This window comes from Tyto alba, unplaced genomic scaffold (genome assembly GCF_018691265.1).
Source record: "Tyto alba isolate M040663 unplaced genomic scaffold, T.alba_DEE_v4.0 Super-Scaffold_5, whole genome shotgun sequence".
Taxonomy (NCBI): Eukaryota; Metazoa; Chordata; class Aves; order Strigiformes; family Tytonidae; genus Tyto; species Tyto alba.
The window spans coordinates 4,682,595-4,706,777 of record NW_024881326.1 but is presented as its reverse complement, the minus strand read 5'-3'; the positions used below and the strand labels follow the sequence as shown (position 1 = coordinate 4,706,777).

Genomic DNA, 24,183 nt, shown 5'->3' with positions numbered 1-24,183 from the left:
CAGTGGTGCAGGCTGAAGTTCCCAGCACTTCTCCAGTTACAGTATTTCACTGACAATTCAAATAATTCTCAGTGGTGAATCATGTACATAACCACTCCACCTGCTAGTACCAAAGATGGTATATCAGCTACATCACAGGCTGCTGCACCTAATTCTGGAAACCTCATTGAAAAACACTATAAAAATGCATGAACAGAATTTATCAAATATATTCTAATAATAAAACCCCATGATATTTGTATGGATTTTACTGGAATTATTTCCTTTGTTAGAAAAACCTGTAAACTTTCCCAATGCATTTGCAAAAGTAGCGTTGTTCTTTCAGAAGGCCAGCATTTCAGTGATCTGAGTGTACTTTTTACCTGGTTTTCCAGCTGGGCCCTGGAATCCAGGTTCTCCATCAAAGCCAGGGACGCCATCAATTCCTGGCAAGCCAGGTAAGCCTGCAGGGGCTGTGATTTCTTCTGGCTGTGGGGTTATACCTGGAGCCCCTTGTCGGCCTGGGAGACCTGCACATGGTGCAAATGACAGTGTAAGTACCCCACAAAAAATTCAGTTTTGATGGTAATATTGACACAAAGGAGAAATAGGCTAAATTAAGCCTGCCTTAGTACATAAGCACTGGGTATCTTTGTAAAAAGTGGTATGTCAAGCTCCTTCTAATTTATTTAAATCTCTAAGAAATTAAGAGTCCCCCAAATAAGCCCATTAAGGGAGTTCCCAAATTTTCCCCAGCCCAAACCATGTGCAATAAAGGACAGCTTTTTAAACCCTCCAGCACTCACCTCGACGGCCCATTTCACCTTTCAGCCCAGGGTAACCAGAATCCCCCGGAGGCCCATCTTTACCCGGCATCCCCATCAGGCCAGGCTCACCTCTTATACCTGCAAAGACACACAGCTAAAGACCTCAGGGGCTAAGCGCTGGGTCCTGATTCTGACCCACAGCTGAGGCACTGAGAAACACTGATGGCAGCAATGGCAACAGCATTTCATCTCTGAGATGGAGGGGACCACGACCCTTAAGGAACTCTGTGCCCATTTTGATATCCAGAAGGGCTGCAGAGCCTCAGGACAAGACTTTCCACTGCTACATAATTATGCTTTATTGAAAGTATTCTTCCCCTTCCTTGGGTAACCCAAGGGAAGTGTCTAGGGAGTACACACCCTTTCTCTTTGGAATCCATCTCTATGCCCAGCACAGAGGGATGGGGATCTACCAGCCTATAAAGACAGCACCCAGTTCTTCACCTGCCAATGGTTCCCCATCCTTTCCTCGCTTTTGAGTTGTGTGGTTTCTTTGAAACCTCACTATTAGAGTTCTTGTTTGCAGCTGCTTTCTAGTCTCCTTTGGCAAAGGCCAAAGAAAGAGCAACCTGCTCCCTGCTTTAGCCCAGAACAAGATCTCTTAACTCCTACAATGCTCTTAGCCTCTTGTGGAGACCTAAATCCACCACACTATGCCTCTGAGCATATGCCATAGGTGGGATGAAACAGCATCTCCAGTCTTTGCGTAGACAACATCTGCAAGTGGGTAACTGTAGTCAATAAGCACAGTACCACTGCCTGTGGACATCATCTACTCAGAAAAAAACAGAGAAGAGGAAAAAAAAATCACTAGGGAGACACTGAAGAGCACCTGGAGCTGATCTCACTTTGCTGCTTTTGGAATCAGTAGGTAAAACCTGCATGGGCTGAAAGGGAAGACAACAAACCGAGCTGTGCTTACACCTGAATGAGGATTCGTTTCAAAGCAGTCACACTAACCACACGATAGCCATTCACACTGTCATGGTGACAGCTGCCAAACCGCAGCCAGACCCTTGCAAGGCAAGATTACCTTTCAGTCCAGATGCTCCAGGGAGTCCAATTGGACCAGTGGGTCCCATGTCACCCTTAATGCCTCGCAAGCCAGCAATACCAGGAAAACCTGGATTGCCTGTGTCACCTTGGTCAGAAGCTGGACCAGGGGGCCCTTGTTGTCCTGGAGGACCTGGAAGACCTAGAGACAACAGGGGTAATTAGCACAATCTGCCCCTTGGGCAAAGTAAATGCTGGGGCTATCCCCAGTGTGTCTTTCTAGAGGACAGTCATTGGGTGTCTATATTTACAGGGGTGTCATTCTCCCAGAGGAAAAGAACCAGACCCCACCCGCTTATATCCACTAAGGTCTCACAAACTTTTAAATCCTTTTAATCACAGTAATTTAGCTTCAAATTCTGGGCCTGAGCACAGCCCTTGCCCCACCTGGTAACTAGCCTGGTGACTCAGACATTCTCTAGGAGAATGAGAGCAGTGACTTCAAATCCTTGGCCAGGGAAAGGCTGAGAATCTCAGCCTCTCTGACAGGGCTGTGACATACTGAATGGGTACCACGGCCATCGGGTCAAATCTTTCAAACTATACTTGCTGTTGACTGTACAGCAAGTGCTTCTGACATACCTCTAAGTAGCAATGAACCTTTGCTGCCTCCCAGCTCACACAGGATACTTCCAAACTTTACACAGAGCTGTGATTACAGCTGTGGAAACCACAGTCCAAAATGGAGCTGGTGTCCAAATGTAGACATACTATGCTGGACTTAAGTACCTACCTTAGTGCTCAAGTCTGTCTTCAGTACCACAACAGGTGAAATGTATATGGACTAGAGAGCTTTAGTAACAGGCTAAATCAAATCAGGATTGGATAGCAGGAATTGAAATCAGATCTTCTCATTCTTGATCCCTGATCTAAAACCCACATTATTAAAATGACAGTACTCATCCAAGTCATTTCGCCTCAAAGCTCTTCAAAGGAAACACACAAATAAACAGAAATCCCTTTAGCTAGTCCACTCCCCTTAAAAGGCCTCTCTTCATACCTGAACTTCCATCAGTTCCTGGATGGCCAGCATCCCCAGGTCTCCCACGTATATCAGAAGGAAGAGAAGCTCCAGGTGTTCCTGGCAAGCCAGGCAGTCCCACAGGACCTGGGGGACCTAGAATAAGAAATACAAAGTGAGAGAGTATACCCAAAAGCTCTTCAGTGATCTTCACTAACACGGACAGAAGTAGTGGCTGAGTAGTGTTTATATTGAGAACAATGAGACATCTCACTACATGAAGGGGAAAATTAGTATATTCTGCTGTTCAGGAGAGGTGTAGACTCTGTGAGAACTATGTAACCAACTGTTTCTCAAATACATAGCCACATCACAGATTTAACGTTTACGTATCAAACTACTAACCACCTCTGTGGCTTCAGGAGTTCTCTTTAGTAATTCTGCTGACCATGAGACCCATTCACCTGAGCTGCAATACATCCTGCTGGGCTTCCAGAACATCAGTATTTACCCATGTCTCCTGATGAGCCTTTTGGTCCAGGGAATCCTAGAGCTCCTCTACCCAAGCCTGGAGAACCTTCTTCACCCTTGGGACCTGGGAGACCTGCAGGGCCTTTCAGTCCAGCTTCACTCAGACCTAATTAAGCATGGTTAACAAAGATAAGAGAGCCTATTCAAATAGCCCAATAGCAGTTAAATTATTACACAAATTGAGTTGTAATTAAAAAATGAGCCATTTACTACTCTTTCTGCTTTTTTTCAATAGAGCAACAGAAAGAGATTTGGTGCGTTGTGCAGAGTAAGTTTAAACAATCAGCAAGATGCTGAGAGAAGCATGACTGCTCTGTTATTCCCACAAGCGCTTGCACAAGGATGTGACCATAACACTCCTGTGACAGGATTTGCCTGCCAGCCTGTATGCTGTGTCTCTCAAGAGGATGCAACATAGACTCGAGTTTCTGGTCTTTAAATAGTCTAGTGGGCTTCATGCTCCAAAACGGAGAGATCAGTTTTCATAGACTACTGCCGAAGACACACTGAGGCACAAGTGGTGCAGGGCAGAGGCTCCCAGGAAATGCTGCAGGGAGATGTTCAGCGTGTCACTCTGGTAAGAGTAAATAGGAAATCAGATAGGAAAATTGTGGAGGATCGATCTATATGCTGCAAATCATTACCTTCCAGTAGAGAATATTTTAAACAAAGAAAACACAGGTACCATTTGAGTTGTACGCATCAAGACTGTTTGTCCATTTTCATGCATAAAATGTCTGCCACAAATTTTAAGTGCTGCTTTATGAGATGACTGTAACTAAACAGGTCTCTTTGGAAAGGTCTTTCTCCACCTCTTTACGTTTAGCAAAACGCTGTTTGCAAAACAGAACGACATTCTATTTCACATGGTTAAAAGTATGAAAAAAATCCAGCAGAAGCTTCCCAAAAGCAGAATCCAGAATCTGATCAAAGGAATCAGCTTCTGCTTTTACTGATGCCCTTCTTGAGCTCCATATAGTGGAGGGCTATGGAAAGCAGTAAGGAAACACGCCGCCACTAAGCCCTGCTTCAAAGCAAGCATTTCATGCTGCCCTGCTAAAATCAAACATCCATTAGAAATGGAAGAGTTTTATGATTTCATTCCATTGACTTTCCAACAACGACACAGTCCTTCAGGAATTACAGGACAACCATCACCAGAAAAGCCTCTTCACTCCACAGGCTGCGTCCTATTCTTACTGGCATTAAAGAAGAATTTGTTCACGCACATTCAGTATCCTGAGGTTTTTCTTCAGGTTATAATTAAACCCAGGTCTGGGTGAAATAGGGGAATTTTGTAGGGAACACTGCTCTCACGACGGACCGGTGTATGCATTTCCCCAACTATGACACTTCTACTACACATTTCCTTTACCTGGTGTTCCAGGAGACCCTTTTGTGCCTGGCAAGCCATTCAGACCATTTAACCCCGGAAATCCGTGAAACCCTGAAGAGACATTGGGAACACATAAGTGAGCAAATAAGTAAATAATCTAGTTAGGTAGAAATGCATACGATGGTTCATGGAGAACATAACATGTATGAGAAACCTGACACACAGAGGAAGACACTATGTAAAGTCTTCCTTCACACAGGCCCCCTTCATGGAAACTCTTCCCACTCTTCTCACCGGTTTCACCCTCAGTGAACACCCATCAGTGATCCAAATCAAGTGAGCGCCTCTCCCTTTCCAACAACTCCTCTGCTCATTTCTAGCAGCTGGTGCCTACACTAACATTGCCAAGAAACAAGCTGATTTCCCACGCACAGCTGGCCCACACATAAGAGTGCTGCCTGCCCGCCGTGATACACTTGGCCAAAACACTGGTTTTCTGACCCGATTTCTTCCCCCATGTGCAAGCTCCAGATATACCTTTAGGTCCTGCTGTTCCATGGGCTCCAGGGAACCCAACAGATCCTGGTTGTCCTGGAGGTCCTGGTGGCCCAGGGATTCCCCTCAGCCCAGCATTTCCAGGGATTCCTAAAAACAATCAGAAAAATGTTCCTGTACTACAGATCCAGGATGGAACAGCTCACAGATTCATCTTACAGCTTCTGCTCCTGCACTTAACTCATGAGATGGGTGAATAAACTACTACTTAGATAAAGCAAAACCAATCAAAATCTCTCCTCATTACCAATACTAGCATAGCACTTATCAAGCTATTTATGTGATAAGTTGTTTTTTTTTTAATCATAGCAATGACATTCCTCATCATCCACCAAGTGACACACTGTAACAGTTCATATACTGAATAAGTAATTAAATTGTTATTAAAATAAAATATTCCAGTAATAACTTTCGCCGTTTTCCCATCTTTGATCTTGATAACAATTTGATATTCTACCTGCTAGTTACACCACTAAGCAAAGACACTTGTAGTCATCCTTCTGGGTAGGTTTGGCTCTAGAGAGGGAACAGACAGAAGTGTTGCAATGGAAGATTTTAGAGCAGCCTTGACCATAAGCAGCTGCAGAGAAGCTGCTAGTGCTTGTATTTGAGGTCTTCCCTATTTTTTAAAAGAATTCCTTTATGTTTCCATTGTGCAGGATTCATCACATGGTTGACCCACAGGATTGGTCACAAAAGGACAAGGTGACACCTTACACTAGTGTCAAAGAGTTGTGGTCAACGGCTCAACGTCCAAGAGGAGAGCAGTGACAAGTGCTGTTCCTCAGGGGTCGGTGTTGGGCCCGGTGCCATTTAACATCTCTGTTGGCAACACGGACAGTGGGACCGAGCGCACCCTCAGCAAGTTTGCCAGGGACACCGAGCTGTGTGGTGGGTGACACGCTGAGAGCAGGGATGGGATCCCGAGGGACCTGGGCAGGCTGGAGAGGTGGAGCCAGGCAAACCTCATGGGGTTCAGCAAGGCCAAGGGCAAGGTCCTGCCCGTGGGTCAGGGCAATCCCCAGCACAAACCCAGGCTGGGAGAGGAGTGGCTGGAGAGCAGCCCCAAGGAGAGGGGCTTGAGTGTGTTGGTGGGGGGAAAACTGCCAGTGAGCCAGCAATGTGTGATCGCAGCCCAGAAACCACCCGTGCCCTGGGCTACATCAAGAGAAGTGTGGCCAGCAGGTCGAGGGAGGGGATTCTCCACTTCTGCTCCACTCTGAGCAGTGAAATCTCCCTGCAGTGCTGTGTCCAGCTCTGGGGCCCCCAGCATCAGAATGGATTGGACCTGCTCGAGCAGGGCCAGAGGAGGCCACGAAGATGCTCGGGGGGGCTGGAGCAGCTCCCCTGGGAGGCCGGGCTGAGAGAGTTGGGGGGGTTCAGCCTGGAGAAGAGAAGGCTCCGGGGAGACCTTCGAGCGGCCTCCCAGGGCTTAAAGGGGGGACAGGAAAGGTGGGGAGGGACTCTGGGTCAGGGGGTGGGGGGATGGGATGAGGGGCAACAGTTTTAAATTGAAAGAGGGAAGATTTAGATTAGATGTAAGGAAGAAATTCTTCCCTGTGAGGGCAGCGAGGCGCTGGCACAGGGTGCCCAGAGAAGCTGTGGCTGCCCCCTCCCTGGAAGGGTTCAAGGCCAGGTTGGACGGAGCTTGGAGCAACCTGGGCTGGTGGAAGGTGTCCCTGCCTGTGGCAGGGGGGTTGGAACTAGATGATCTTTAAGGTTCCTTCCAACCCAAAGTGTTCTAAAATTCCCATCTTCTTGTCAACTTGCCTCAGCTGAAACAGGCCAACCAGGGGCTAAGGAAACAACAAGGTGAGGTTGTTCCACACTCACACCATGAACTGCAGAACTTAGATGCCTAGTCCAGTACCTGCCGGTCCTTCTTGGCCAAGATCTCCTGGTCCACCTTTCAGTCCATTCACCCCAGTGTTTCCTGGGTAGCCTGGTTCACCCTTGATTCCATCTCTCCCTCTCTCTCCTGAAAGGATAGAAACAGACAGCATGCTTGAGCATATGTCAAACTGGAGGAAGGAGTGAAGAGAATGAGCATGTTATGTTGAGGCTGCAGCACTTTTGTCTGCTTAGCCATGGTCTGAGCCCTGGAGTGGACTCCCTGGATGCCAAATACCAGTGCACGTTCACAAGTTCCTCCTCAAGAAGTGAATTGGGACCCAGCATAGAATTGAGCTGTTCTTGGACATGTTCATTATCATCCAGGTCTGTGCCCCACCTAGATTCCAGACTACTAAAATTTCACTTCTAGGAGAAGACTAAAGTATTGAAATGTATAGATCAGAAAAGTACCCAAACTGGGCTATACTATCCTGCTTAATCTCTAGAATTTTGCATTCTCGAAGTGAGCAATCAACAGCTACTTTACCTGGGAATCCCGGGTCCCCTCGCTCTCCTTTTGCTCCATCAATGCCAGGAATGCCAACAGACTCTCCCTGGTCACCTGGAAAAGAAAGACAAAGTAGGAAAGCCATTCCCTAATTGACTTTGGGGAGCAGTTTTCAGGGCTGTTCAATAGCCTTGTTTATGAAAATAAACCTTGCCTATACTTAAAATCCACAGAGCAAAGACTACAGTAAGTGATGTACCCGAGTCTGAAAATGCTTATAAACAGCAATAGATGCAAATTCACTCATGCAAATGCACAAGACAAACATTTATGGGGAATTTCACAACATCATGCCCCTTATACTTCTGACACAAGGAGATGAGAGAGAAGAGTGCCCCTCTCGTACCATCCAACATGCTTCACACAGTGCGGTGGCCAAACTTTCAAAGGACCGTAAAGTATTTTGGCATTTGGCTTGGGACTGGTCTCATCTGAATGAAGCCCCTTACAAGGAACATGTACTTTGGAGCCAGTCAACCGAGAGCAATGGACACTTCTAGAACACTACTCATTCATTTTAGTTATGAATATTAGGACTCTGTGTACTGAAAGACCATTTACACTATGAAAGATTTCTTACCCTTTGGTCCAGGGAGGCCAACAGGTCCTGGGAATCCAAGTGTTCCTGTGATACCATCTGAACCCTGAAAAAAAACCCAAAAATCAGCCTTTGCTTTTTATTCTTGCTGTTCCAAGTTTGGGTCATATGGGATGACAGACTGCAAAGATGTAGGAAGAATTATTATCCAAAGTGTCATTCAATAGTATGACCCAAACAAAAACAATCTGGGAGTTTTGTAGGGAAAAATCCTGCAAGCTTCTGTTGCCTTGTTACAGAAATACTGATGAGAACACAGGATTTTCCTAAGAGCACTTAGAGAAGATGAAGATACTTAAGAAGGTATTTACCCTCTCTCCTGGCATTCCTGGAAATCCTATGATACCATGTGTACCCTTCTGTCCTGGCAGCCCAGACTGTCCAGGTGGACCAGGGAAGCCTGGGTCACCATGAAGACCTCTCTCTTTGCTTGCTGACCCAACTGGACCAGGGAGACCAGACTGTCCACGGCTTCCTGGGATTCCTTTATCACCTGGGTTATACGACAGAGTGGAATTTAATTTCATAATGCAGATATTCAGCTCATTTGGGCCATCTGACCCGTTACCCAAAGCTCCCCTTAAAGAGGAGGAAGGGAGGGCATTAGCTCTGCAGAACAGAGCTTCAAAGGAAAATTGTTTTCTCAAAATTCAGAACTGTCATATGCAAATCTTGCTAGAATGTGAATGGCAGATCAGAAAATAGTAATAGTGCAGGCACTGTCAAAAGGACAGACCGTACTGCACTGAGAATAAGCACAGTTACTGAACAACTGATACTGGCAAGTAACTACAGTGTTGTAAAATACCTCTAGGTCCAGGGAATCCTCCAAGTCCAGCTAATCCAGGGTCTCCCTTGTCTCCTTTGAATTGCAGTGCCTGCTCTGGAGGCCCAAGAACAGGAAGACCAGGTGGACCTACATCACCTCTGTCACCTGAGAAAATAAGAAGTCAGGAAATCTTCTTGCAAAATAATCTAACAGGGAAAGGGCATAACCACTGTGACTAGACGCTGGCATTAAAAAACAGAACTTCCATGTCTCCTGATGCAAATTCATGACTAAGTGCTCAGCATCTTTGGCAACCAGGGCAAAGTATTTCACGAGGAAGAAAAGAACACAGTACTTAGAAGAAAACAAAATATGCAGACATCTCAGAAGGGCCTCCTAAGTCCCTCTGCTGCACAGCCAGCTAAAGTCTTTCACCTGTTTCTCACCTTTTTGACCTTGGAGTCCCACAACTCCAGGGCTCCCTTTTCCTCCAGCTGTGCCAGGAGTTCCTTTAAACCCACTCACTCCAGGGACACCAGGCAGGCCTGGCATGCCAGGGAAACCAAGCAGGCCTGAAGACCCTTTCTCGCCTGTATAGAAAAGTTGAGAAATAGAGAGGGAAAATTAGTCTCTTCTGGTACACTGCATACCCACCAAGCTGGCAGGTAGAGGCAGCATGGGTCTGGTCAATCACCCAAATCAGGGTAGTAAAACTTCATAGGACAAGGACAGCATGGCCACTTCTCTCATGGGTCTCCACTCATGACACTTTCAACCAGCACTTTTCAGTTCACCTTTGAGAGACTGGTCCTGTTTCCACTGGAGAGCAAAACCCAGTCAATTTTGAAGAGAGCAACATGCAGTTACATAGCTCTATTGTTTTCCACCTAAAATAACACAGAATTCTCCAAGTAACCAACTACTACTGTATTGGTGCTTAATGATCATACAGATTGCAAATTTTTACTTCCCATTTGGTTTGTGCTTCATTTTCTCCCTTCTATAAATTTCATTCACTGTTCCTCATTTCTTCAATTTTCTTGTCGATCTTGATTTACACGATCCGTTGTCCATAAGGGTCCATGTCCTTTAAGATGGATCTCCTTATGACCATGACTTGATAATTAAATCCAACATTCATAATTTATAACTCAGCAGCAAAACAAACACATTCCAACACCAGTTGGGAATTCATTTTCTTCTGACAAGCTGGGCCAAAAATCAGTATTAACCAGGTTATTTTTTTGTGGGCACAGTAATCTCAGACTATTACCCTAGCGAAACACATACCTTTTGGCCCAGAGAAACCTGGACGTCCATCTTGCCCAAAAGCCCCAGGTGGCCCTACGAATCCTCTTTCTCCAGGAGATCCTGGAGCACCATCAAGACCTGGGAAGCCTTTCATACCAGCAGGGCCTTGTGGACCTACATCGCCAGTCAAGCCTTTAACTCCAGGAAGTCCTGAATCAATACAAGAAAGAACTCAATAGATTATGTCACACAAACGCTAGGACAATTTGTGGACAGCTTCCCAAACTCATTAAACACAGCGTTGTTTTAATATGACAAATGGACCTTATGGCACATGCAGCCTACTAGAAGGCATAAAGCTTAGAATTGCAAAAGCATTAGTCATCTAATAATAAAATACCTATGAAGAGGGTTACTGCCTACATCACTACACAACTGGCAAGAGTGAAACCCCTTATGATATATCCACTTTTGTCTCCTTTGCCAGACACTGAACTGTAGCACACCAGTCTTACCTTTATCATCAAGGCAGCCAAACCAGAATCATTAATGCCACCTTCTGCTACCTACCCGATCCTCTGGGAGAACCAGAGATCAATTGGAGAGGCTTGTTTTTACAAGTTTCTTTTCCACCTTGGTAGTTACAGTGTTACTTCTCAAGAGCAAGTTGCTCACTAAGGAAACAAGCTTCTGATTGTGCTGTCTCAGAACCAACATCATACGTACTGTTTTGCCTCTAAATGATTCGGAATGTTTCAAGCTGAAGCTTTTTATGGTTTACAATTTTAAACAAAGGCTCAAACCATTGAAAACAGAATGCTCAGATCCAAAGGGAGGAAGAGAAGGAAAAATCAGGTGGCTTCTGAAAAATGGCATTTGCAGCAGTAGCACCCAATATATGAGCTTTGTTACACTCAGGGCTTAACCTATAAACCAGTATTTTTTAAAGCAGAAGATGAAATGGCTGCTTTATTTAAGAAGAACAAAGAAAACACACACACTTAAAATCTGTATGTATTAAGGATTTCCTTATAGGCTTCAGGCTTTGTTACTGTCTGAGCATTCTCACTACAATGGTTCTTTGCCTTCTGGTTTGATTAGCAGTAATAAGGGGTATCACCTATTGTCAATGCAATTCTTGTAGCATTAAAAGCTAGGTTGTTAGTCCATGAGCTTTTATGCTACACTGCATTTTCTCACCTTGACAGCCTATGTGAAGAACCCATAACCAAACAGTGTGACATCAGAAATGGAGAGTTGATGATAAATGGAATAGAAACATGGTGAAGGAAAAAACAGACAAAATATGTGAACAGAAAGAACAAGGGTACAAAAGAAATTAATGATTCAGAGAGACTACAGCTGCAAAAAACTTAATCATTGGGAGCTTATCATCCTCGCAATGGAAGGTTTTTAAAAACAATTGAAGGAAAGTCATATATCACATACAGTCTAAAAATGTAAAACAACAGAGAAGCAAAAGCAATGTTAACATCAAAATAAATAAAACTTTAAACCACTAGGATTTTAATCTCAAATGACGTTACTGCTTTCATTCATTTGTTGTCAGTGTGCTCCAGCACTGTCATTGTGCATGTCAGAATAGATGAGCTATGTCACAGACCGTTATCTACTAATTCTCAGGTCTCTCTTTTGCTTGGTTCTCAAGCCTTGTGTATACGATTATCATGAAACACTTTAGTCAGTGCAGCTTGAGAGAAATAAATTTATCTTCTGTCTCAGTGAAGAGAAAGACAGAGAAGACTTAAGTGCCTGTTCTAAGAAAGCCAACAATTTTTCAATCTATCAAAGTCATATTTTGAGCAACCTCATCCATTAGAAATTAACTGTCATGAAAATGGGAAATGAAGATTAGTCAATGATACAGCCAGCATGTAAGAACAGAGAAGTTAAAAATTTCAAGACATTTAAGATGCTTTCTACTATCTTTCTGCTGTACTTCTTGCAGCCTTGGTGCATTTCTAGGCAGGAGTCATCCAGAAGTTGGAGGCAAAAGGCTCAAATTGTTACTCCTAGCAAATGCCTAATCTCTCCCACACATCCTCAACATTGCAGCATTCAGGTTAGCTACGTGTCTTCATTTGAAGACATAACATACCTGGTGCTCCTACAAGGCCAACTGACCCCAAGGGTCCTGCTTTTCCTTTAATGCCAAAAGGACCTCCAGGACCAGGAGGTCCCCGCAATCCAGGGACACCTGAATATCCTGGATTACCCTGTTCGCCTTTAATACCTAGAAGGCCTGGTCTTCCATCTAACCCTGGGAACAGAGAGGTGAGATGTTACAGAACAAATAAAATAAAATTCACACTTTTAATTAAAAAGTAGGTTTTAATAAAAGCCTTTGAGTTGCATTAGCTTCTAAGAGAAAACCAGCAACTTGCCATCTTTGAGCAGCTTGGAGGACTGCTAACACAGTATCTTAAAGAGATGGGAAAGCAGAAAGATTTTTGAAAGAGAAATAGTTCGATATGCCCAGATAAAATCAGTATCAGTGCTTACCTTTTGGTCCTGGAAATCCAAGATCACCTGTAAGCCCTTTATCACCCGGCGGTCCAGGTCGGCCATGCTCTCCCAGGGCTCCACTCTCAACACCAAATACATCTCCAGGAGCTCCCTTCATTCCAGCTAAGCCTGAAGCACCCATTTTCCCAGGCAAACCATCTGCTCCATCCAGTCCTGGAAGTCCTTGTGACCCCTGCTCTCCTCGAGGCCCAGGGAAACCTCAAAGAGAAAAACAGTAAATGTCACTCTGCGGAAGTACAGAATAACTCCTTCCAATAGCAGCTCTAACAAAATCAACATTTTAAGAATTTCCATGCAAGAAAAAGTTGTTTGGAAAGTTGCAGAATGTTTCAGTACTGAATTAGAAACAATAATTGGCGATAGGAAGTGATTAAACTATTCAAAACAGTTAAAATATCCTTTCATATTATTTTCATTTTTTAAAGAAAAGAATACTTTAGCAGCATCTGGGAGCTGCAGCTAGTTGCAGCTTTACAATACTGGTTTCACTAGATGGCAGATTAGGCAAAAGGACAAAAAAAGGAGGAAGATGGCCATTTCAGACAGGCAGTATCTTACTACCACTATCGACCACAAAAGCTGCAGAGATGTTATATTCATCACACCTTTCTTACTTTGTCCTCTATGTCAGACAACTTCTGGCACTGTGAGGCAGAAGACACTGGCAGCCTTGGTACAAGGAGGACTGGGAAGTACTCTCCCTGCACCAAGCAAACACTACAGCGCATTGCTGTGCAGATGTGTCACACTGCTCAGAGGATATGTCATGAAATCAGAACCTCTTACCAGGTTCCCCTTGCAAGCCTATTATTCCTGGAGACCCTGGCTGTCCTTTTGACCCATGTAATCCAGGTTGGCCTGGAATGCCAGGAAAGCCTTTGCTGCCTTTGGGACCTAAGGGTAAAAGTATATTAATAATATTAATGAATGAATAGTGGAAGACGAAAACACAGAATGAGAAAACAGGATCAGATCTTTTCTGCAAAGCTAGTGCTGAAAACACTCGCTGATACACCCTTTAAGCTAAATAAAGTCTCAAAGCTATGGTTGTTTCATCAACTACATAAACAAAGAAGGGGAGGATTTGTGGTCAGAGGCTACTTGAAAGGGAAAAAATGGTGCAGTCATTATGATCCTCCATGGGATTTAAGTGTAGTCTCTTTGAAAAAAAAAAAAAACCAAAACCAAAACCAACATTGTTCTGCCAGTTAACTCTCTGGAATAACTATCACTCGAGGAGATTAATTAGCAGGTATTATCTTCCTTGAGGAATAAGTGCTTCTTGGTGGCCAGCCAGTGCATGACAATCAGCTTGTCTCCCTACCTGGCAATCCTGGAAAGCCGGGAGTCCCTGGGGGCCCATATGCTCCAGGAACTATGCAGGGCAAGGTGATACCTAAAACAAAGAAACACTGAAGTCGCACACAGCCCCCTTCAGAGAGACGGTGAGAAGAGGAACATTTAGTATCCAGATGTTTTTTACAGGACATATCATAAGTGGCTGTGTGCGAACTTACGCACATCAAACTGACACCTCAAATATGTGATGCTAAAGAAAAGGTATTTGGAGCCTGGTGATTGCCCAATCTCATCCTTACTACTGACTTACTGCATGACAAGTAAAAGGCAGCAACTACTGCTATGGACTGCTTGTAGCATAATATCCATGGCTTCTACTCAGTTACTGTCCTCCTATGGTAGGGGCTATGTAACAGGCATTGAAAAGGCAGTCTGTGACTCAGAGAACTTAAGGTCCAGGCTGAGAGCTTTCAAAGTCAGTGGGAGCTGACAGGTATTCCTAATTTTTAAAAATGCAGGATGTTTCTAAGCTGTATATAAACAGTGCGCTATAGTGTGAAATTCTAAAATAAATGTGCACATGCAAGGTAAACCACATGTCTAGGGAATATTGACAGGTGTTTAACAAAACCTGTCACCCAAGAGTTTAGGCCAGAGAGATGCATGCATGGAGGGTGGAATAGCAAGGATGTTTTTTTACTTCAGCGTTAGTCTCCAACTGCTTCTTCTACAGTCTGTCAGACTAAGAAATAACCACATGGCTTAAAAGTTTACTGGCAGCAAACAAGACTCAGTAATTGCAAAGCTCTGACTGACTTCCACCTCTCAAGAAAAGGCCCTGTTCATACTAGCAATTCCTCCTTCAGCAGAATGAAATTTCTGTAGCATTATCAGAGTTGCTAGCGCATCAGATTTACCCAAAAGATCTCAAACACTTTCAACATTCCTCCTTGTAGATCACTGACAAATTGAAGTTGTATTCACACAGTCACAGAAATTATTATCACAAAAACTAATTCAAGGCTTTCCAACTCCACTTCCAGTTATTTTAAGAGGAGTTTGTTCTAAACTATAGAATTAGCTCCTACACTGTAACAGCTGTCTTAGCCTTAAACTATCATAGATATACTTTCTAAAAATGAAAATCTAAAGGACTTCAAAAACTATTTACAGAGAGTACGTACAAAAGATGACTACTAAAACTAATTTGGGGAAGAGAGGTAGGGTTTTTTATTACTCTGAACACTTTTCTATGCACAAACAGCTGCATAACTGCACTGTTTTCCAATATTTGCTAATTCAAATCTGGCACCAACTGCAAGGCTGATTAAGAATGAGATAATCAGGTATCACAGATACATTGTTTCTCATTTCCTTACAAGTCTCTTTGCAAGATCCTTCTATTCAAGCTCCATTCCCAGACTGACAAGCCAATTTATTCATCAGCCATTCAAGAGCACTCCAAATTGTGACTGCTCTCAGTCCTGAGGATGTTTAAATCAAGCAGCACTGGAGGTATTTCTTCAAGCACAGCAATGAGTCAAATACTTTTTTTCAGAAAAGATTAATAGTTTCAGATGACTAACAAATTTTATTAGCAAAAGACCCTGAGTCAAACTAGTTCCTGGATAAATCCAATCAAATCAGTGGACTTCTGTATGGATAATAAATATGGCTCATTGCTTCCAACATTGACAGTGGAAAGAGGGTCTCAAAATTACATAGGCCAGGACAAAAACTCATAAAGTAACCCAATATGTCTTTTCTGGTACAAAAGCTGTAAAGACCCCTATGAATTTTTTGTTGAAACAGTGCTAAGAACTGATTCAATTACATTCTTGGGTTCTTCTGCATAGATTCCAACTCAGTTCACAAAAGGCTGTGTGAAAATCTTCTGACTTTGATGCCTACTCCCAACCAGAGTTGGAAAGTTAAGCTTTCAGTTTAGGGTCCAGCCCCAAGCGCAGTCAGGGTAGGCAGCTTTGAGCATCCCTCTCTCACAGTTCCAAATGACAGAGAGTGATTCTGGTTTGACCTCCCATTTCTATCCCCTTTCATTTCACCCTCCACCTTAATTTTCAAGATTTCATTATTCCGACTTGTGTGTCTGATTTCCTTATTCAGACTTGTGAGAAGAAAGAACAATCCTAATCTTAAATTCTAGCTAGTTGGGGGCTGGTAACAGGTATCAGCTCTAGAATAAAGAAACAAGTAAGGCTTATGTGGAAAGAGGGATGTAGCAGGGAACGAGAGGGCATACAACCCTCAGAGAGTCTAATCTACGCACACATTGAGATCTATGCAAATTTTGAAGGAAACATCAGAACATTTTCTACTTTGGTGTGAGGGAACCAAAGGTCTGTTCTCAATTCATTTTAACTTGCTGTAAGGCATTCACTGATAGCAAAATTAATTTAGAAATTACTATAGTCATAAAACACATCTGCACAGAGTTGCAGTAATGCTTCCATTCTTACTCAAAACCAAAGAGTGCTCTATTTTCATCTGTGACAGCAATTCATCTTTATAGTCAGCGCTAGCTTTAAGAACAGAGGTTCAAAACTTAAATACCCATGATTTCATTTATGCTTTGAATGGATATGGGCACCAAATGCCATGGTTGCAAGATGTAACATACACATTGCTGCCTGCATTTGGGTACACTTCGACAGGACATTCTTTTGATAAAGTAAAAGTTAAATGGTAGGGACACAAAATAAAAAATCCAGTTCTGGTCTTCTGCAATCTTATGTGAGCCCGATGCTGAATGCTTTATCAAATAAAAAGTTGAGGTCCATCATCTCTGAGACATTTCCTCCTCAGACACAGTACAATGAAGAATGACATTTTTCAAAAAGCAAGCATTCGGGTCAGCAACTGGCATGGAAAGGGAAGTTTAACTGTTGCATTCACATGACATGGCTTTAAGGACTGCTTTACATGAGTTTTTCATAAACAACTCTGTACAACAGCACATCCTGTATTTTACATTATTAGCCAGTAGTAGAATACTTGAACAACAGATATTTCATGTGAGGATAATTGAAAAGCAATCGAGACTGTTTTGTTGTGTTTTGCAAAATTACTTAAGCAAGGCTTAGTGTAAAAATTATATAAGCAAAACTTAGTGTTCCCCATCTACTTAATACCCCACATTATCACAGTTTGCACAACAATATCCCAGTATCAAGGAAATAAACTGAATAATTACAAAACCATCATGTCAGGCATAAAAGCAAAATATAGGCAATTCCAACATTTTTGAGTTATGTCACAATACCTCAGTCTAGCTTTTTATAAAATACCGAGTTAGACTTTTCCAAAGCAAGGCTCTTTCACCCTGTTTTACTGCATGTGGCATGAACTTGAGCAAAATTCCTCAGTGGTGTCTTTGACATGGTAACTTCAGTAGGTCACAGTCTCTTTTTAAATGTCTTTCCTCATTTTCATGATAAGGCCTTTCAGTCTGGGCTGTATAAGAAATGATTATTTCTTCCACCCACCCACATTTCTTTAATATTAGATGAAACTTATTACATCAAAGGGTCTTTTAATGTATGCAAATTATTTCTTAGTATGGAGGGAAGGATGCATTCACAAGTTGTCTTACACATCTCTATGGAGGTGCAAATTGAACTGGCTAATGACTTGTTCACACTTTCCCACATATTTTGCCTATAGATACTCTTCTACAAAGGACCATTCATTGTTAGCAAAGCTTTGATGTAGCATTCATAATAAGCTGGCTTCTGATGTGCTCCACAAAATACCTAGGGTTCACATCATGCACAGAGCATTTTACTTTTACTTATCTTACAATGCAATTTTAATTTAGTGGATTTTGTTAGAGACAATTTACCAACAAAGATGTAAGCATTCACAGCTATGAATCAGTAAAGCTTTTAGCATTTAGCATGTGACCTGAATTGGAAAAAAAGCTTATGCAGACTGTTCCAGGGGGACATTAATGCTATCTGTCTCCTCACCCCATAACAACATCCCAGCATGACACTGATGTAACATGCCATCCGGCGTGTCTGTGCAGCCTTCCCAGTGCTAGTCTAGCCTAGCTCTCACCTCCCTCTGGATTTAATATTCCTCCACTAACGTCTCATACCGCAAAGGTCTTATTGCCAAAGTTTTTGAACTGGGAATGTCATTTTATCAGTCCAGAAATCTATGCAACAATATTATGCCTCTAAGTATATTGTTTATTCTGCATTATTGATACCAACAGAATTAAACACCTAGAAGTCTAAGTATACACAGAATGGAAAATACACTGAAAATCATCAGCAGCAAAGAAAAAATACTGTTTATCTTATATTTAAATGGCTGACATGGAATCAAGACATTGGGACTAGCTCTCTGCAGTTATTTTGTTAATAAAACATTTTCCATAAACATTTAGACATATGGCCTTCCATGTAACTGACTCTGAGAATGCACATAAAACATCATACATGAAACATTATCAAACCTATGTTTACTGACTTTATCACTTGTCATTATGGTATGGTTTAGATACATATAATGACACACCAACTGAGACAAACTGTAGTACTTCAGGAAGCAAACAGCCCAGAGCTCGTTGCACCAGTCATAACTGAACTTCCTACTTAACTGTCATGACAATGTCTTATTCACCAATGTCTGTTCATACATACAAGGTACTACAGTTTCTTCTTTTAAAAAATTCTGGAGCTCCTCTTCTTTCAATAATAGTAATAGTTCTAAAAACTGATTCAGAAGTCTCAGATACTGGTGAGTTACTATTTTTACCCGGACAATGAAGTATGCTGTGCTTTTTAAAAACCTCATTTTATCAGTCTTCCAAACTACATTTAGTGTAAAGTGGTTCTCCAGCGATAGTGAGTAGTTACATCCAACACTCTTAGAATTTAAGTACTATTTGAGTATTTGTTGCTTATTATCTGTGTCATCCTGAGCATGACAACCTAGGAAAGCTATGACTGCTGTGTGAGGTCTGGCTACAAGCACAGCAGTGCCATTTGACTCGTAGCAGCTTTGCACCTTTTCAAAATAAGAGGAGACCCAGCAACACTTACCTGGAGGGCCTGGAAGACCTGCTTGTCCTGGAAACCCATCTATTCCTGGGTCACCTGGCAGCCCACGAGCTCCACTAGGACCTGGATATCCAACGCCAGGAGAACCAGTTTCTCCACGACGGCCCTTGGAGCCAGGTAATCCTGGCAATCCTTTTTCACCTGGGAAACCTAGCCCACCATCACCCTGTGCACAGCAAAGACAATTGCAGCTGAAAATCAGAGAGGTAGAAAGAATGTACACCAACACCATTTTAACAAACGCGTAAGAGTTTTGTCGGTTCTGTGCAAGGTTCAGGTGAGCCTGGGAAAGTACATGGAAACCACTGTATATTGTCCATTATTATTTCAAAATGTAGGAAACTCAGTGACTATTAAAAACAATATTTTACGTTGTATTTGCCAAAATGTAAATATTACATATTCTGAAAGACATTTACTTTCTTTCTAATTAAAAAGATTCTAGTGTGAATTCTCTCTTCCAAGACTTGACTCATAATTATGTCTACAGTGTCTTCTACCTTTTAGGACACAACATAAAACAGAATTAGGACACAAAAGCATAAAATATATTAGTCTACCCCACTACTGGAAGTTCAGGTTTTGACTGATAGCCAGAGGCATAATGAGTGCCAATTATTAATCCTGACCAAGACGAATCTGTGCTCAGGGACTGTGAGCTTCTTATGTATTTGGAGACTTACCACAGGGCTAATCAGGACTAGTAAGCCAGGCCTTTCTATTGTCTCTGCTTCTTATACCAATTCTGAAGCACTGCTGCTAAATTAATCTGAACTTACTGGAGGGCCTGGTGGGCCTGGCAAGCCTGGAAGTCCATCCCTGCCAGGGGTTCCCGGGATGCCTGAAGGTCCTCTGGGTGCTGTCGCACCACGGTCCCCACGAGCACCTCTGCCTGTTGCATAGGATGAATCCCCTTTTTCTCCCTTAATGCCTGGAAGACCTTGCTGACCAGATGAAGCCTACAGACCAAAAGATAAAAAAATCAGGAAAATTAACATGCAGAGAAAAGGCATTTTTAAAAATGTCGTATGAGAACAGGAGCTAGAAAGAATCTCCAAAGGTTTTCCTATTGTATACGTTACACTAAAAAAAAAACCCAACAAAATAGAGAAGGTTTGATGATTTCCAAATTTTTCAATCAAGTCATTACAGCTTTACAGTGGCAAGGCACACCCTAGTATATAGCACTACAGTGACAGCAATCTTGGATGGCATCAGGGAACATTGAATCACTTATGATATAACAGGGCCCAAGTATTGAATCTTCATCCTTATTGGTGTGCTACATTTACCGACACTGATAGAAGCCAAAAGACTGGTATCTTTATGGACTGCAATTTTCAAAAGTAAATACTGCCAATGAGCAATGCTCAGCACTTTGGAAAATCCTGTTTGTTATGGTTACTGTTTCATAAAAAACACAGCTCCACTTTCACTAATGTATTTAGCACACAGCAGTTCAGAAGAAGAGTGCATCTATGGCACACTGTTTTTATAGATATGAGCAATGATGTGGAAAGATCACACCATTTGATTTTTCAGGTCTTCCCTCCATGCAGATGTGCATCTGCTTCCCCAGCCAGCCCTCACTTATGAAGAACCCTGGGTCTAATCCATGTATGCCTACAGCCAAGAAGCCCTGGGATAAATAATGGTTTCTCTTGACTGCTAAATGTGCAGTTCTCAGAACTTAAGAACCATTTATTCTCCCATTTTTTACAGATTATAACTTCTCTACTTTCAGCTTCTATTCACAGATCAGTTCCTGGGTTTTATTTTGTTTTGGGTTTTTTTAATCCTAACAAGTAGAAGAAATTATGCAAAAAAATGTGTTCTGTTTTCACTACAATCAACACCAGAAATTGCACGTGGGCACTTTTTCTCCTTTAATTCATGACAACCAATATAAAATCTTCCCGCCTTACCGGAGGGCCTCGTAGTCCTGGTGCACCCACAGTGCCTGGTTCTCCACCAATGCCCTTAATCCCTGGCACACCAGGGCTGCCCGATGGACCTGGTGGACCTGAGATGCCTTTTAGACCAGCTCTTGTAACTCCTCCATCACAAGCACAATCACCTGCCTCTCCTGGAAAATACAGTCAACACTCCAAGCTCAGTTTCATTTGGATAAAGATCCTTTTCAGTTGCAAGAGCTCCAAAAGAACTATCTGATTCAATTAGGACAAAGCCATTCTCATATGATTTGATTTAGTGCCTACTCTGCTCAGGTGATGTGAGTATCAAGCAAGTGGAGCTCAGGTTTTGTCCAGGTTAATTTCTATGCAGTGCCCATCACCAAATTACCATGTGCAGCATGAACCTCAGCACTTCCTGACCTCTTTGCAAAGGTTTAGACTCTTCTACGAGTTTTAGGACAGAAGTCTTGGGTTTCTTTTAAAGAGATAGTTATATGTCAGAGAAAGCAAATCCATACTCCCACTCACAGTAGGTTACAATGATATCTTTGTATTTCCCTGAATGGCCATGAATCCAAACAATCGCAAAGCACAGTGAGGTCTGCATCATCATGACTCTTACTGCCAGTCCTGTCACACATTAAGACCCGAGTTCTCATAATTTTTAGCACAGAGGAGAATAAAATTAAGCTTTTCTGTCATTTCCAGCCTATATTGCAAAAAACAGTGAACAAGACTTCATTTCTAAGTCTCATTACATCTTATGACTTTAAAATATAATTTACTTAGCTAATTTCCTGGCTATGAAATGTTTATCTGCTTATTTGCCTGAGCAGAGTAGGAAGTAGGAAATAGGATTTTTCTGTCAGTGCTGGGTACAGCTCTCTCTAAATTGTAAAGGCTGTTGGCTCCTTTAATCCATCTCAACTTCCTGTGATTTGTCATAAATATATTTCCACCTCATCCCTTAGGATATTAATCATGTGTAAATATCTTTCTGAGGCCCAGTGACTGCTAAGAGGCTCTCCCAAAACAAGAGTCAATTAATTACCTTTGTACCCCTTTGGACCCAAAGCTCCCGGCAGCCCTCTTTGTCCAGGCTCCCCTGGGGCCCCAGTCCTTCCATCCAGGATTGTGTCTGGGGGGAATGAAGGGCCTGTATGTGGAAAGAAGGCAAGCAAAAGCCATGAGAAGGATAAATTTCCAGCTCATTAATTAATTACAATGTCAGTTATGCAACTGATAGAAATGGCACCAGATCAAACAGCAGCTGTGGAAGTTACACAAGGAAATGGAACCCGGTTCGTATCACAGGCTGCAGTTCTCCACCATATGTTTGCTTCTAGCTTCACATACAGAAAAGGAAAAGCTCTCATGATGTGGATGCACCAGTTTCATTCCTCCACTGCTCTACCACTGCACTTTTTCAAAGACTTAACACTTGGCCAAAGAACCAACTAAACTGTGAACATGTTGTAAAAAGAAGGGCAAATGACTTAGTTCATGGCAGATGTGCCTTTGCAGCTCAAGGAGAAGCTGAGACTCATATGGATAGAAGTTGAAGAGACAAATCACTATATTGGAGATTGTGATGACTGCCTATTGCCCTTCTTGTTGGCACAGAAGCTATCATATATGAGCAGTGTCTGCTGCTGCTGGCATGGTAGAGTTATCTCCAGGGCTACCTGCCTTCTGCAGAGCTCCTCAACTTCTCATTAAGTTGCTGCATCTCAGGAAAGAGACTAAATGGCAAAAAAGGTTAAGGGGAATTTCCCTGTCCCTCACATTGTAACTGCAGGATTATTTTCCACATCTCTTTATATGCTGAATAGAATGAAACATAAGCCGACAGAGCAGTGGAAAGTGATCTAACATAATCTAAAACTACTGTGTCTGAAAACGCTTCCCCTCAGTGGCAGCAGTAAGATGGAGTGCTGACCAGCACCCATCTGATGTTCCATGGAAACAAACTGCAACCATCAGCTAAAAACAGCTACAAGAGCTTTACAGACGCTGCAGAAAAATGAGCTGGATTTGACTAGCGAACAGTTATTGGTAAGAGAGCACTTATTTCTTCTCCACAGAAAACAATTTCATCAGACCATGCTTATTAGCTCTACCACTGGAGTGTGCCCTGTTTTGAAAGGCTGGCTCTCAAAAATAAAACAGGCTGTTTGAATTCACTTTCTGGCAGAATGGTAAAACACAAGGTTTGTGTAAAATCAACCCTTTTCATGTAATACTCAATTTCTGGGGAAAACAAAACATTGCATAATTAATCCAATCAGGGCATCCATACAAATGAACATGTAAAACTAAACTCACATTTCATTAGGTCTGAAAACTGCCTTTTCAGGCATCCTATCTGACTCCTGGTACCCAAAATACTTGCTCACAAGATAAGACGTTTATCTCAGGTGCTCATAAGGTCACGACCTATTCTTCATCTAAGCCAACAGGAGACTAGCCTAAAACTTCAGTCCTCTGTGTCATAAATTGTGTCTACACAGCCTTGTGCTTCAGTCTCTCAGGTTACCACTCTAAAAATAATTAGCTGTATTTTCTTACTTCAGAGGAGCATCTGCTGATATATATATATATTTAAGGTTGTAAGTTACAATCACAATGAGGTGTCAAGCAAACATTCAGGATTTACAGATTAATAATCCTCACTGGCAAAGAAATAAATATATAAATGGTTATCTGTCTTGTTTCACTCTGAATCCAATATAAAAATAGATGTTAAAAATATACATACGTGGTGCACCAGGCAATCCTGGTGCTCCTGGCAGACCTGGTAAACCACCTCTGCCAGGAGTGCCTGGTAATCCAATCGTTGCTCTTCCTGGTTCTCCCACTTCACCCTTCACACCTGGAATACCTGGAGACCCTCCAGGGCCCATTCCATCTAGACAACAATGACACAGTGAGCAGCCCTCCAGCAGCAAAAACATTCTAGTATTTTTAAAGTTATGAAAATTACTGTTGTGCCCTGAACTGCAACCGTGTTAGCACAGAACAATTTATAATTGCACACAAAGGAAAACTTACTAATTGGGGGCACCAGCTAGCT

General features: G+C 42.5%; 1 protein-coding gene across 2 annotated transcripts in view; it reads right to left on the bottom strand.

Moving 5' to 3' along the window:
• The window catches only part of COL4A6 (collagen type IV alpha 6 chain), a 137,076-nt gene that overhangs the window by 6,192 nt on the left and 106,701 nt on the right, over window positions 1-24,183 (bottom strand). Inside the window, exons 19-42 of one of the 2 annotated variants that reach the window (XM_032995950.2) lie at window positions 23,869-24,018; window positions 22,162-22,266; window positions 21,120-21,280; window positions 19,974-20,153; window positions 19,177-19,360; window positions 14,133-14,204; window positions 13,595-13,702; window positions 12,785-13,006; window positions 12,381-12,542; window positions 11,462-11,470; window positions 10,301-10,471; window positions 9,457-9,600; window positions 9,050-9,175; window positions 8,553-8,734; window positions 8,224-8,287; window positions 7,623-7,697; window positions 7,113-7,220; window positions 5,225-5,332; window positions 4,727-4,798; window positions 3,332-3,457; window positions 2,860-2,976; window positions 1,840-2,001; window positions 786-884; window positions 363-509 (exon numbers count right to left, since the gene is read on the bottom strand). In XM_032995950.2, the coding sequence (XP_032851841.1) occupies window positions 363-509; window positions 786-884; window positions 1,840-2,001; window positions 2,860-2,976; window positions 3,332-3,457; window positions 4,727-4,798; window positions 5,225-5,332; window positions 7,113-7,220; window positions 7,623-7,697; window positions 8,224-8,287; window positions 8,553-8,734; window positions 9,050-9,175; window positions 9,457-9,600; window positions 10,301-10,471; window positions 11,462-11,470; window positions 12,381-12,542; window positions 12,785-13,006; window positions 13,595-13,702; window positions 14,133-14,204; window positions 19,177-19,360; window positions 19,974-20,153; window positions 21,120-21,280; window positions 22,162-22,266; window positions 23,869-24,018 (3,054 nt within the window). The remainder of the gene's footprint in view (window positions 1-362; window positions 510-785; window positions 885-1,839; window positions 2,002-2,859; window positions 2,977-3,331; window positions 3,458-4,726; window positions 4,799-5,224; window positions 5,333-7,112; window positions 7,221-7,622; window positions 7,698-8,223; window positions 8,288-8,552; window positions 8,735-9,049; window positions 9,176-9,456; window positions 9,601-10,300; window positions 10,472-11,461; window positions 11,471-12,380; window positions 12,543-12,784; window positions 13,007-13,594; window positions 13,703-14,132; window positions 14,205-19,176; window positions 19,361-19,973; window positions 20,154-21,119; window positions 21,281-22,161; window positions 22,267-23,868; window positions 24,019-24,183) is intronic. The other variant, XM_032995952.2, reaches the window with a different exon arrangement.